This window comes from Lampetra planeri, chromosome 20, assembly GCF_965212315.1.
Source record: "Lampetra planeri chromosome 20, kcLamPlan1.2.h2, whole genome shotgun sequence".
Lineage (NCBI taxonomy): Eukaryota > Metazoa > Chordata > Hyperoartia > Petromyzontiformes > Petromyzontidae > Lampetra > Lampetra planeri.
The window spans coordinates 10430771-10446725 of NC_136126.1; the positions used below are offsets into that span (position 1 = coordinate 10430771).

At 46.0% G+C, this 15955-nt stretch overlaps 1 protein-coding gene across 1 annotated transcript in view; it reads right to left on the reverse strand.

The window, feature by feature from the left end:
* Nucleotides 1–390: 390 nt before the first annotated feature.
* Nucleotides 391–15955, reverse strand: part of LOC144724429 (uncharacterized) — a 53184-nt gene continuing 37619 nt past the window's right edge. The window contains exons 9-15 of the mRNA XM_078603544.1: nt 12316–12810; nt 9829–9972; nt 8562–8689; nt 5186–5276; nt 4303–4450; nt 2769–2872; nt 391–1808 (exon numbers count right to left, since the gene is read on the reverse strand). Coding sequence (XP_078459670.1) covers nt 1776–1808; nt 2769–2872; nt 4303–4450; nt 5186–5276; nt 8562–8689; nt 9829–9972; nt 12316–12810 — 1143 coding nt within the window. The 3' untranslated portion in view covers nt 391–1775. The remainder of the gene's footprint in view (nt 1809–2768; nt 2873–4302; nt 4451–5185; nt 5277–8561; nt 8690–9828; nt 9973–12315; nt 12811–15955) is intronic.

The window sequence follows — 15955 nt, forward strand, 5'->3', positions numbered from 1 at the left end:
TACATCTTTATCAGTGTGGCAATCGTGAAAAATACCGTGTGGTGTTCGTATAACTACAGGGGCCAAAGGTTAGCTAATTTAGTGGAGCAATAGGACTTTGTTAATATTAATTCGAATCCCAGCCCAGGTATGACTCGCCCCGGGATGTCGCTGTGGGCAATAAAAGGAGCACGTGTGTGGGAATTGTACAGCATGTACGGATCCCTGCCATAGGAACGATGACTTTATAGTGGCCCAGGACCACCTTTGGAAATTCGTGCATTACCGATGGCTCCGTTAATCATTTGAAAATGCCACTTGCAATGAGTAGAGGGCAGCCTGGCGTATAGATGTGGTGGGGTCATGTTGAAGTGTTAATAAATACGCACATCGCCATGTTTCACACGCGTGTAATCGAACCCTGTGGTTTTATTACATATAAAATGGGACATTCCGTGTGTTACTCAATCGGGTCACTTGATACAAATCGTAAGGCATGCAATCACGTGAAGAAATACAAATTATTTGGTGATGCCGAGTTGCCAGTGGTTCACAAGCACGCTTTTAAAACAAAACTCAATACATTCATAAATTACACGGCCCTTTAAACAACAAATAAAGGCAACGTTTCGGTCAATGGCTCTTCACAGCACATCATGTGAATGAAAACTATTAACTTCATTATATGCCCCGCGACTTGTGACTATGACCTTGTTTCTGGCTTGAGTGACACAGGATGTCCAACATCCATGTAACCGACAGCATATCCATGATTAGACAGAATCGAAGTGCCCATCTTAACCTTTTTCTTTCATTGTCTATTTAATAGTGAACAATTTACGATTACAGTGTTTGAGCATGTCTTTACATTCATAGACGCAACAAAACTGCTGAGCACCTGCTCAAAGTATACGTGGCAGCAGTACCGCCTTGTGATGAAGTTAGGGCTAACATCACACCTGATCAGAAGACATCAAAACAGGCATATATAATATGTTTAGGTAGGAGACAAGAATGGCAATGTGTTCATTTATTAGCTACGTGTCGATATATAGTGCAGGAAGATTACACCACATTCCATGACATAACGAAGTCAAGGCACGAGGTGCAGAAACATCCTTTCTGGCAACTTTGTATCGAGGAACGCGACGCCAGACGAGAGACCACAGAAAAAAAACTTGCAGTGTCTCATCAATCGAGCATTTTAACCGCAAGATTTCACTCCTTTGTGGGTCGAATCAATTTGCCTGAAATTGATGCTCGCATGTAGGAGAGACGATGATTTTTGTTGTGGTAAAGTGGATTTTCTTGCAGTCATGAAGTGACCAGGCCAAGATGATCAACTCGCTACACTTGATAAACTGGTTTAATCTCAAGACAGAAGCCTGGGGTTTTAAACATCTCAATATATTGCTGGCTGGGGGCTCTTGATACCAGCATTGAAGCAATTAAATCGCCCAGCCACTTCAACTATATATATAATGAGTTAAATTAATAATATTGTGCACTGTACCATTGAATTGCAAGCTATGGGGTGCTGAAAATCCCTCTTGAGAGTGCAATGCACTCCTGCCCCCTTCCTGTCATTACCGAAGATCTTTACCGATCTTGCGTGTTGGTGCAAAACTGAATAATGTATCCATCATAACATACACAAGCACGGGTAGACAATGTACACTGTGTGTAAATGAAACCGTACAGACAAGTTACGTCATTGTTTAACTTTCTTGCGCCAGGTGCCTGCCGGTGAACTGATTTGCTCTGGGGGGGTTTGCGCCGGAGTCGGAGACCAAAGCTCACAGGCGGGGCAGGTTGGAGTCGGGGCTTTCCTGGGATGGCAAAGTCAAGGGTGGAATGTGAACGAGTGACTTGCGATGAATGTGCCGTGCAGGGCCATGAAAGCAAAGGGGAATATAATGCTCTAAAATCTGGGCACATGCAATTAGATCGTTACATATTATACATACTATCATTTGAAGAGATGATGGCCAAATGAGATGGGAAAGTGTAATAAAACATTTTCCAAGCAAGACCTTGGTGTATCTCAAATAGAGGCAATGGAATTTTATTTCTTAAATAAACTTACACGGGTAGTCTATCGTGAACCAAGACTCTAAATACAGGCCCACCCAAACCATTATGGCTCATGCTGAACACACTTTAGACTTTATAGATTCAAATCAAAACTTCTATATTTAACCAATACACATGACTTTAAACCATAACTACAACCCATAAATGCTCCTTATAACCCCTAACTTCCCATATACCGTACTTTAATCTGCAGCTCTCATCCACAATTCCAACAACCTAAAAAGGCCTTACACCTAATTTCTAACCCATAATTATTACCACTCGACCCTACCCCGAACCCCTAATCATGATCAATACATGATGGTCAATACATGATGGCCAATCCACTGCTAAAGGCATCTTCAAGCTGCCGCCACCTCTCACGATCTTTCTGCCGCGATGTGATGATCCACCTCGAACCCACACGTGAACCGACTCACCGCTCCATCTCATTGGATGAATGTGCTCTCGGGAACGTTTCTTTCCTTGGGCTGCCCACTCCACTATCAAATGCATCGTTCTAAAAGCACTCCGTCCTGCCCTCGTTCACCCCCGTTTCATCTTGTATTTCTGTCCACCTTCAATAGCTCTCCCAGTTACACATTCTGGCTGTTCTCCAGACGTGCCCCCCTCCGACAGATGTGTCCGATTGTTTGGTGAACTTGTTATACATGACCTGTTTTGCTCATCATGAGCGTGTATGCTATAAGTCTTACCTGATGGCTCTGCTTGCCAGGGCTAATATCCGTGGCGGTGATGACAGGTATCTTGGAATCAAGTGAGCGCATGCCTGGCTCTCTCTTCAGCTGCTTTTGCTTCCCTGTATGTGAAGACAGTAGCTCAAGATTCTGGAGGATTTGTCATCACAAGCCTCACGAATCCATTTGTGTATCGAGCCTGCCAAAATACACCAACCCGCTCACAAAACACTGTTACGTTGGTTTGGTTTCAACATCCGCTGCAAGGCATTCATCAAATGTATTTCATTTAATCACGTGAGAGCCCCTTGAGATACAGGTGTAACCAGCGAGTGAGACTCCAGCGAGTGGAAATAAAAGTTATGCAAGGAGTTATTAACTAACTACTCACAGTTTAGATTTAGATACGTGCATGACTTTAACCATGATGCCAGCATACAACTCTTGTCAATTCAATCAAAGTGGTCTACGACCTACACCGTATGGTGCACTTTGGGGCCGTCCATAAATGACGTCACGCACCTAGGGGGGGTCAGACATTTATGACGTCATATTTGAGGGGGGGGTCTGACTTTTTGTGACGCCGTGTGACGAAGGGGGGGGGGGGGTAAAAAATCGTCCAAAATCGCGTGATGTCATTTATGGACGGCTCCTTTGGTAACTCCCTGTAACATTAGTGGCAGGTGTAGGAGCGGCACTGGATTCTACGCATACTCGTGAGCACGCTGACCACTGAAGCTAGCGAGCTGAGGCACACGTTCGCCCGTTCATTGGAATGCTGCCTTGGTGGATTGACGCAGCCATCACATCCTTAGAACGTAGACGTGATGATGGTTGATGTGAACCACACTCGTAGTCAAATGTCATGCCTTCAGGAAAACCATACTGTAAGTTATCGCGATTCTGCTACTTTAACTTAATACTTGCCTTATGGATTCACGTGCAGCAATTAGTATCATAATACCAAATGCTGCAATGGTTATTAATGGGCTTATATACTCTTAGGTTTTTTCGGTAAAGTCACGTAGGTAAAAAATACAAATTTAATTAAAATTAATAAAAGTACTGTTATACTGTTATGTAGACTAGCCGTAGCTTCAGCCGCACCAACCTTATAATAATAAAAAAAAAACTCCTATCCAGGGGCCTACCCTGGCTCCTCCCCCCTCAACCAGTATATATACAAGGTCGGGTCTCTTGGAATTTCTCATTTACTTGATACAGCAAGCGTGCTGTGACGGTTCCACCTGTGTTGCCTCCGAAACCTCGTGATTTTTATTTTACTTTTATTAATTTTATTGTTATTTTTTACCTACGTGACTTTACCGAAAAAATCTAAGAGTATGAATCCTTGCAGTCACGAAAGCTTCAAATCTAGTATTAATGGGCTGCTTATAAATTATCTCAGAAGAATCATCATAACCTTTGAGCAAACCACCCAGAATGTGCCAAGACTCGTTAGATCTTGAAATATAGGCAGTGTTTAAGCGATGAGAGGGCAAAAACCCAGCCACTTATCAGCTTGTTCTGCACGGGACTGTGCGACCGTTACCCGGGTCAACGGGGCGAGGATCGAGGCTGGGCGCAGGCAGGCTGAGCTCAGGCAGGTGCAGTTCCCTCCGCTCGGCACGCACGCCATCCTTCCGCTTGCGCAGGTTGGTCATGTGATCGAACTGCGCCGTCTTCTCCTGCAAGCTGATCTGCACACGACGGTGGGTGCAGCGTTGGGTTGCTCATTCTTGCTGTTGGGAGACCGTTCCATGAGCACTCGAAGGGTTAAAAGTTCAAACCTTGATCGGGGGTCGATTGGGCTCATCATATCTGTGACGTCATTAACATGATAACCGCTTTGTAGGACGTCAGCCGTGGTTATCCCATGGATGGACTGGCCCACACCATAATGATGTGGAAATGACACCACTTCAGGGTCACTAATTAGCCCATTACCGTTCCGAGGATGGGTCCCGGTCACCACTGAATCTCGGATCGTGTAAGCGGTTCAGCGTTAACTTTATTTAGAGAGGCGTAGCGCCGCTGTTTTTAAAGACATTGTACTCACCGCAGAGAACCGTAGCGACACGACCACACTCTATGATAGCTGGCACCAAACTGTGCCACACGCCATCCCGCGTGGCCTTGTGGGAGCCTCGTTACCGATAAAGTTATTTTATTTTAGTTTTTCTTCTGGTTCCGTTCCTATGAACTACGTGTATGGAATAAAAACTGATGACGTACACATACATCATCCAAATGGGAAAGGGTTAAGAGTAGTACTTGCCTTAATACTAATTTGAGCAAGAAGACACTTTAAATATTTGTTTTGGTAATTAATGAGAATACTGTTACTTAGTACGTATAATTTGACGGATTTTTCTGATTGGATTTGTTAAGATTATGAAAACGAGTCCATAAACCGATGTGAAGGCTTCACAGACCTGGCCCAGCGCACACTGGCGGGGGGCGAGGAGGGCAGCCTGCGTTGGCTTCTTGAAGGCATTGCTCGTTTTTCTTAATCGTTCAGATGTCCTGATGAAAGAGGAACACATTTGCTTTAACCGTATTCACGAAGGTTACTTATTGAATATTTGTGTCGCTCATACCCATGCGCTTATAGAAGTACTAAACGCAACTAATATTTGTATTTTACCAGCTAAGGCCCACTGAGCTATGTAGCTCTTATTCAGAAGCGACCTGGCCACAAATGATAGCTCAACGAAAGAGCTTATAATGTGACAATGTATAACAGCCAAATACTCTAAATGCATGTTTATAAATGTAGAGACAAAAATATCCAGAGGACCCAGAGAAAAATGCACGTGGCCACGGGGAGAACATGCAAATGTACAGGTGTCAGGGTCAGGATCGAACCCACGACCTCCTGTATACAAGGCGAGGTAGTTAATAACATCTCGCCACTGTGGCGCCCCATTGGGTATGCATAAAGGTGCATTTGCTTATTTCAAACTTATTTTTAAAATGGCAATGTTTTACATATTTTGGGTGATTAATACTGCTCATGAAAAGCACATTGCTACAATACTGCCCGTGGTGACGTAAGGTTATAGAATAAGCGGCTGAGAATCCTGGTGTAACAAAAGGGCTACATCTAATTAATCCAACAGCAACAATGACTCCATCTACGTTTGCAAGAGTAGGCCATTGTGCGCAGGCAAATTCGAAAAGTACGCACAAACCACTCAATTGAGATTATACACAGCAATTATGGCCCTCTACTTGCAAACTCATGCACCAGGTCACTCAAATGAGACGAGCCTGGTCTCTTGAGTTCCCTTGTGGTTAAACAGAATACACTTGCACGTTTAAACCTATAAGCATAAAACTAAAACTTCATTTGGGACCTGTACAACTGAAATGCTCAATCGAGATCATTTACATGTTGGATATGGAACTCAATTTAGGATTATAGAAGTAAATTAATACAATTAATCCTGTACATCTGGAACTACAGATTCAGTGAAACCATAGCTCCCAATGGAGATAGTTCACTCTTTGCTCGAGGGACCTTAGAAGTAAATAGATCCAAGACACCTTGAATCAAGTTGAGCTGCAGAATATAATCAACACAACCAACCCATATTCTTGGTTCTTTCGGTAAAGTCACGTAGAAGGGAAATAATAAATTAATAACAATAAAACAATAAAATTCTCACGTTTCGATTGCAACACAAGCAATCATCATCAGGTGTGAAAACCACAGCAAGAACATTTTCCTGAGAATTTTATTGTTTTATTTTTATTATTTTATTATTTCCCTTTTACGTGACTTTACCGAAAGAACCAAGAAGATGAACCCCTGCAGTCACGAAAGCTTTAAATCGAAATACAACTCACCCAGTGAGCTGAGAATATAGAACCCAACGGACACATTCTGCGGTGCATCTGATGCCACAGAATTCAATGAAGATACAACTCTCTCTTTCCCACTCGAGTTTTCTGCCTAAGGCTAAGGTCTTGGTCTAGTCCAGGGGTCGGCAACCAAAATAACAAGAAGAGCCATTTCTTTCCAATTCGGTACAAAATTCAGTATTTCAAGAGCCGCAATGCATCTGAGTACATACTGTACATACGTACATATTGTCAAGAAGCAGCCCGTAAAGAGCCGCATGCGGCTCCGGAGCCGTAGGTTGCCGACCCCTGGTCTAGTCCAATCCAGGGGCGGTTTCTTCATTAGGGCGATTGGGCGACGCACCACCAATGTCATTCAACCACAGAGTCACGCTAGCCGTCACTGTGCCTCTGGATATAGTCCAATCAGCGTCATGTCACGTTCTGTGGAGTACCGCCTCTTTTTGGGCGATTTCACTCCGGCTGAGAATCGCCCAGAGTGTTCCCATAGACTTACATTCAAAGATGTTTTTTTTCGAACGGGGGGGAGCTGCAATGCATTCTCTATGGCTTCCGGGAGGGCTCGCACTAACGTGCTTACGTCATCATACGTAAGCACGTTTCAGTCAACAATTTTATTTGTCGCCACCTAGTGGAATCTTTAATAAAAGAAACTTGAGTGGATTGTATTAATAGTGAGTATAGAAACAAACAAGATGTATTGTAAGAGTCACTTTATTTTTCATTAATATTAAAGAAGTGAAGTTGCCTTTACATGCTTAAGCTGTTAATTTATCCTTTGCATGGGTGGACCTTATCCTTATAAATCATCCAGACATTTGCCCCCCCTGAGAGATTTTGCAGGAGCCGCCACTGGTCCAATCCGTCGTCTTGAACCTCGTAATTTTCCTCTTCGTTGTGGCATACTTATTTCGCTAATCGAGCAGCAACTTCCTTCTTCTACCTCCTGCCCTTTCCCCCCAACATCATTTCTTCTCGAGCATCCTTCCAGCAAGCCTTTCCCTCTGACAAGATGCACACTCGAGATTTGTTTGCCCATCTTGACACCTCTCCTTCCGAACCTGCTCAAGCACTTCCTCCCTTACGCACAGTTCCTTTGTCAGCCTACTGCTGGATAAAGGCTTCTCCTCAATGATACAAAAACTGTAACCAGCCAGACATACACAACTCGGTGCACCATAGAAGCTGGTGAAGTTACGGTGCCTGAACAATGAAACATCAAGCAGCCGCGGCCAATATGTGGATCGTGATCCACGGGTAGATGGCAAAATATTTTTGGGTACATCTCGGGACAAATCAGAAGGCGAACATAATCGCAACAATTTTCGTTAAAGCTGATGGCAAATAAAATCAACTGATACATTTAAAAAAGTAGAAAACCTACCAATAGATGGCGCTAGTACTTTTTCTCTAGAGTAGAATACAACAAGGCCGTAGCCATGGAGTCAACATTGGGGGGGAACCAAATCTTCCAGGGGTCTGGGGGTCCCAACCCAAATTTTTTTTTTTTTTAAACTAATTTCCTGCCATTTCCTGCCTAAAATATTAAAAAATGCACTAACACATAGGATAGACTTTTATTTATTTATTACAATAATGTTGAATATTACATTGCTCTGTTTTTTCTTTTTTACCTTTTCTTGTTTCATTGTATGTAATGGCAGAGATTATGGATTAATAAAGTACAACCATAACCACAATCATATAAACATAAATCTATTTTATAGCAATATATTGGGGGGGTGGCATTTTGTGTGTGTCCCCAATATATATTATAATTACGGCCTTGGAATACAAGGTTAAATCCAGAAAATAATTGGTCATACCTTTCTGGTGGACCGCAAAGCCCGTTGAGGTCCACCAGAATGGCCCATAGCGCTTTGGTGTATTGTCCACCGCTGACCTAAAGCAACCACAGCCTGTGGTTGTGATGGAGGGCGGCACCTGAATGCGGACGCCCCCGTTGTGACGTCGGTGACGGTGGTCATGCCAAGCCGAGCTAGCACGAGGCTCGTGTGCCGAGACATCGCGTCCGGCCTCGCTCCACCGGTATCCCCACCATCGCGGTCCCGCTGTGTGAGGAAACAACAACAACAACGGCCAGAGTCCCACGGTGCCACAGTGCAAGGCCTCCTTCGGTGTGCACTGAGTGTTGTGAGCATTGCGTTGTGATCCTGGCGATCCGAGTGAAAATCACGGTCATGCGCTTCGGTCGGCATGTGGTACCTGGACATGACCGGCACCTGCCCTTGGTTCAGTTTGACGTCACGCGATTTTGGACGATTTTTGACCCCCCCCCCCCTCGTCACACGGCGTCACAAAAAGTCAGACCCCCCTCTCAAATATGACGTCACAAAGCTCTGCCACCCCCCCCCCCCCCAAAATAAAACATGCTTAAAATCGCTTTAAACTATTGTCATTGTAGTGCGTATTTAATGTGGCGCTGCACTCTGATGTTGTAGCACAAGACATTTATTAAAAAGTATATTTAATTAAGTAGAACGTGTTGACTATATTTATTTAAAGTTGCACATTTTGATGTGATGTCACATTTCTCAAACCCCCCCCCTCGTCACACATCGTCACAAATGTCTGATCCCCCCCCCCCTAGGTGCGTGACGTCATTTATGGATGGCCCTTTACCCCAACAACATAGAAAAATGTGGAATCTTTGTATTTTCATCGACAGTACAGTAAGAGCAGCTAATAAGAGGGGGGCACAGCACACGAGAGGGTAGTGAGGCGAGTAACACGCACGCACACAACTGCAGTTTTCTTGCAAGCAATGATGTTCATGACCATACCGCGACAGGTTCTCACTTGAGGCACAATCAACCTAGGGGGGCCCAAGGCTAGGTTCAGAAACTGATTAGCTGCTGGTGTTCAGCTTACATACCTATATAGAAATATGCGAATCATTGATAACAACAAATATTAAATATTATTTTAAACTATTTAATGGAAAATGTCATCATCACCATTATTGTTGTTCTTTATGAGCTCAATCTCTCACCAAGGGTCCCATAATACAGATAAACCACATTTGCATTGATATAGCATTGCAAGTTTGAAGGAATATAGTGCATGTAGAAAAAATAATGGGTTAAAAGCTCCTGGAGGCAAGCGTCTAATTCTATCGCAATGTAGCAACAGTTGTCTGGTCATGTAAGTTGGTCTATGTAGTGGGTTTGGCCACAAGCCAGTAACATACCTTGGAGGTGTCCTCTTCTGCTTTGCCAGTGTCTGGACTGTCCTGGCACACGGCTGGAGGATGGCTTAGTGCAGGGCTCCCATTCCCAGTCACCAAAGAGATTCCAACTTCCTTACTCATCTCCTCCACTGCTGTAACCTGGCTCTGGCATTCATTTAAAGAGGAAGTGAGCATCATGACAGTGCCTATTCAAGTAATTCTGGTGTATATTTAGTCTTACTACTCTTAGACGTTATGATTCATCTCTTAAGTTTGACTAGAGTCCTGAACCATTCGACAGAATCCGAATAACCATACCTACTATAATCATTCTAGATTTGAAGTTTTCGTGACTGCAAGGATCCATACTCTTTGGTTCTTTCGGTAAAGTCACATAGGTGAAAAAAGATATATATATAAATAACTCACGACGTTTCGATTGCAACACAAGCAACCATCATCAGCTGACTACTATAATCACCCAGGAATGTCTGTCCTTAACGCTCGTGACGTCACTCCACGTCGACCAGCCCCCCTCATTAATATTCATGAGCAGGTGACGTCCTCCAAATAGACAACCCCCCTATTATAATTACCGACTATGAGCCAAGAATGTCTGTGTGCAACACTCGTGACGTCACTCCACGTCGACCAGCCCCCCTCATTAATAATCATGAGCGGGTGACGTCACTCAATATGGAGTACTCCCCCCCCTCACTAATAATAATGCGCAAGTGACGTCACTCAACAGCGAACAGCCCCCCTCATTCATAATAATTAGCGGCTGACGTCACTCCACATGGGGGGGGGGCGCCTCCTCCCCCCTCCTCGGCATCAACTTACAACCCTCACTACAAAGGCAGAACCCTCACGTCACGCGATCTCCGTAACGCTATTGAGACACAGAAGTAAAAAGGACGTCATGACGAACAAGGGATTATAACCTTGAAATGAAATAAGTCTGTGTCACCGCGCCCTTACAAATTGCACAAGAATTGATGCAATGAATATCACGTCGCGGTCTGCTTTTCGCTTGCAAGTTTCAGATTTACTGCAACACACCCATCCTTGGACGGGCAAAAGGCAAGTTAATTATGTTTAGATTTAGCTTGGGTAACTCCTGGCAACCTTTCATTTCAACCTAGAATGGTTTAAACAAACCTGTCATGAAGATATTTGATCTTCTCTCAAATGTAAAAAAATTAAATAAGCAATGCTCATTTATCTGGTCATATGAAATGGAATACATATGATCATGCAGTGGTGGCTCCTGCAAAATCTCTCAGGGGGGGCAAATGTCTGGATGATTGATAAGGATAAGGTCCACCCATGCAAAGGATAAATTAACAGCTTAAGCATGTAAAGGTAACTTCACTTCTTTAATATTAATGAAAAATAAAGTGACTCTTACAATACATCTTGTTTGTTTCTATACTCACTATTAATACAATCCACTCATGTTTCTTTTATTAAAGATTCCACTAGGTGGCGACAAATAATTTGGTTGGATGAAACGTGCTTACGTATGATGACGTAAGCACGTTAGTGCGAGCCCTTCCGGAAGCCATAGAGAATGCATTGCAGCGCCCCCCTTTCGAAAAAAAACATCTTTGAATGGAAGTCTATGGGACCACTCGGGGCGATTCTCAGCCGGAGGGAAATCGCCCAAAAAGAGGCGGTACTCCACAGAACGTAGCATGACGCTGATTGGACTATATCCAGAGGCACAGTGATGGCTAGCGTGACTCTGTGGTTGAATGACATTGGTGGTGCGTCGCCCAATCGCCCTAATGAAGAAACCGCCCCTGTGATCATGCATCATAATTTGTAATGAAGACAAATATACAATTGCATTTAAATACAGGAAAGTAACTCACAATAATCATAATTAATTTACCAACACTGTAAATGATAAGAGTTGTAAGGGGGTTCTTTGATCTGTGCTTATATACCAAAGCATTTGCTTGAGTTACACTTTGTGGTTATAAACATACATTTCGATTTAAAGCTTTCGTGACTGCAGGGATTCATCTTCTTGGTTCTTTCGGTAAAGTCACGTAGAAGGGAAGTAATAAAATAATAAAAATAAAACATAATAAAACAATTCTCACTTTGTGAGAATTGTTTTCACTTTGTGAAAATTGTTTTATTATGTTTTATTTTTATTATTTTATTACTTCCCTTCTACGTGACTTTACCGAAAGAACCAAGAAGATATAAACATACATATTGTCGACAATTCACTATAGTTGTAAACTACCAAATTATGGATCTGAGCCAAAATACACCATAATGATTAATCTGAAAAAACCCGTTACATCACAGGGTCTTTGAGGTTTCCGTTACAGTACTTTCATAAATAACCACATGCAATAACCAAACATCTACAGTCGAAATGAAGCCACTTTCTCCATGTGAATTGGCTTCGTGGTAACCCCGCCATCCACGAGAGGCCATTCCAAACCACACAACTCAGTGTGTGCACGTGCGTGCAAGTGTTAACAACACCTGACTCTGTTCCGTGTCTTTGCTTAGCAGCACTTGCTTGTTCAGCATCGTTTCCCTGCTCTGCGACGTGTCCCTGTTGTGCGTCCCTTCCCTGCCCTGTTGCGCCAGCCTCGTGGGGGCGAGGGCCGGCTTGCTCGACGCCGCGTGCCCACCACTCTGCCTGCTGCCGCCAACACCCTCCTTGCCCTCCTGCCTTCCCGGTTTCTTGCCCGCGTTGGCCCGCGCTGCCGTCACCACAGCCGCCGCCGATTCTGTCACGAGCGTGGCTCCTTTGCTGGTGCCGTCACTGCCGTGGTCTGGGGAGGGCGGTCGAGGAGTCGTGCCGTAGAACTGCACGGGTGGCAGAACGGGCAGCAGCGGCGGTGGTTTGCTGTTTGCTGCTGGACTGCAGCTGCTCTCAGAGCCAAACTTGGGCAGCTTTGCTTTGCTGTCGTTAGCCGGATCCCTCTTCTCTGCCAGGCCCTCCTTTATATCTTTGCTACTCCATTCCAGGTCCTGGAGACAGAAAACCGTGTCAAAATGAGACACAACCCAAGAAAACAAGCAGTTATTTTGTAGATAAATACGTGATTTTGTAGTCAGTTTTGTTAGTAAGAAAAATGTATTATTTGGCATGGAAGCATGACGATAAAGCACACTATTATAGCAACCTCGAATTATATAAATGGCCTGTTTTAAAATTAATAATCAGCGTCATGTAATCATTTATGAACAGCATCCTGTACAGCAGAGTTATTTCCAAAATGTTGTCCATGTGAGCTCTCCATCAAAGGGCCATTCAGATGAAAATGTGAGGGTGGTTAATGGGGAAGCAAAGTTCATCTTGAGGAATAATAATGGCCTTTGAAGTTCTCAGGCACGTGCATGGTTTGGCATTGTCATGCTGGAAGAGGACTTCCATCTGAAGATCTGGATGCATTTGCTCAATCATCATCGGTCATGATCATTCCACTGTTAGATGAAGGCATCTCATTTACAATGTGTGTGAAATGGTATATTTAAAGAAGATGCACTTTTAGAGAGAGAGAAAAATAAAGATGCATAGCTATTGTTGTCTGTTCATGTCTCCTGGTGTTGAGATCCCATATTCCCACGTGGAGAAAATAACCCTGAGGAACTCATAAAATGATCAGAATGCCAAATCATGTAATTGAGCGACCCCAGAAGATAACACCTGAAAACGATTTATAGTAACTAAAATGGACATATTTTCCCCAACATAAATCACTACTCATTAATATTTTTGTAAAGAGAGTTTCCTTACATATCGATCATCTGACATTCCATATGTAATGCGGGCGTAAACGGCCTCGCGGATATGACATCACGGGGGGAGGGGTTAGGTCACGTGGGAGAGAGGGGTAAGCTCTTAAGGGCGGTAACCGGAAGAGACGAGGGGAGAGTGAGAGAATAGAGACAGGAGGAGGTCACGCAGGGCAGAGGGTGGAGAGTGGCGTGATCGCCACGCGGTGGGACTCGGCACCGTCGGCCAGCGGTGTCCGGGCACGGGTGGAACGGAGAACAGCTGTGAGGCTGCAGCGAGAGCAGCTGAGAGACTGCACTAGGGGGAAAAGGCTACGTGAGCGACGCCTGCAGCGGAGCTGCATCGGGAGCGGAGAAAAGGCTACGTGAGCGACGGCAGCTGTCAAGCTGCCAAGCGGAAGGCTCTGAGCAAGGGCCGTGCGGACAAAGTTGTAAGAACCCAAATAAAGGACAACGGAGACAGACAACGTGGAAGAGTCCTTTATTACACTGGTGTCAAAAGTGAAACGGCATGTCAAAACAGCTCAGAAGAAAGATTATTCCTGCACCAACGTCTGCTACATCATCCGACGACGACGACCTTCCTCAGGCGGTGGACCTGCCTGCGATGGAGGAGGAGAACCGAGCGGGAACGAGTACGGGTCCGGGAGTACAAGATGTCGCCGCGTCGGTGGACCCGTCCGCGCCGGAGGATGCGGACTTACGATGGAGGCAGATGGCGGCGCAGCTGGAGACCTTGAAAACCGTGCTGGCACAATTGTGCGACCTCGTCATGCCGGCGATGGCGTCGGTGAGGCCCGGTGGTGATCCACAGGCCTCGGCCTTGCCTGCGCTGCCAGCGCCATCTGCCACACGGCACGAAGACGCCATCTTGGGCGTGGCAGGGGAAGAACGGCGGGAAGCCGCCATCTTGCACTCTCCGCGGCGGGGAGCCGCCATCTTGGACACGTTGCGATGCGACGCCATTTTTAATATGCCGCGTGATGAGTCACCTGCTGAGGACGGCGCAGCAAGGAGTCGCAGCAAGCATCTGACAACTGTTAAGGAATTCTCCATCGGTGGCGATTGGAGTGCTTTCGCCTGCAGATTTTTGGCGGCAGTGCGCTCCGCCAGGTGGACTGACGCAGAGGCCCTGGAGGTTCTGCCAACTCTTCTCGACGACGAGTCGGTGCGATTCTTCGGTTCTATAAAGGCCGAGAAAAAGAAAACGTTGAGAGGAGTTTTCGAAGAGATGGCGGATGCATACGAGCCGCCGGATGATGCTCACCGCCGGTTTGTTCAACGCCAGTGAGCACCTGAGGAGTCGCCGGTGGCATACAGGGGTGCTGTCTTGGAGTTAGCCATGGCCGCATACCCGGAGACGGAGCCTGACCTACTCGAACCCCTCATTTTGGGCAAAATGCTCGAGCTGTCCCGGGATTTGGGGATCCCTATGCCGGTGTGTGGCCACGAAAAGCTGACATCCCGGGCGGCCGCAAAGTGTCTTGATGCACAGTTTAACCTACACCGCTGGAAGCAAGTCACGGCGTGGACGGGGAGCCCATCATCGAGGGAGGTGCCGTGGGTTGGGATCCCAAGAAGGCGGTGTACGTTCCTGACGGGGGGGGCCCGCAGGAGCTGACAGCCGCCTCTGCTCGGTGGTCGGCCCGCGGTGGACCGGGGCCGCGATCTGCGCCGCCGACGCGGGAGCGTCGGGATGGTGGACCTGCGACGCGGCGCAACGACATCAAGTGCTTCCGCTGCGGTCGTAAGGGCCATTACGCCAGGGACTGCTGGGCCCGTATCCCAGGTCCGCCCCAGCAGGAGGCCTCGACAGCAGATGTGCCGCGGAAGGATCCTCCAGGACAGGCAAGTCGGTGCGCACCAGACACCCGGCAAGGCTTGACACCTCATTCATCACCATTGTCGCGCGATCCGGGTGTTGTTAATAACGGGAGGCCATCGACTGGGCCATGTCGCTCAGTAACGCAGTGGCGTAAATTGGCACGACGGGTCGTCGCGGCCGCTACTGGTTCGTCCACTGTACCGGGTTCTATACAGGGGGTGGACGTGCACATTTTAGTGGACTCCGGGGCGTCCGCGACTATTATATCGGATGTAATTTTCCATCTGTTGGGCATCCCACCAGAGACCGTGCGTCCGGTTTACGATTCCTGCGTTGCGGCGAATGGGGGTAGTATGGGCATTGTGGGCCAGGTGGACGCTAATATATCTATCGGGGGAGTGTCGGCCTCGGGAATTGTGTTAATTTCGAGGTCCCTTGCGGTTCCGTGTTTGTTGGGAACTGATTTTCTGGCCAAAATGCCCATTCTAATAAGAATTAATGAGAACTGCTGTATCGGATTACCGGGTGGGCATAAAGCTACATTTCTGCCGT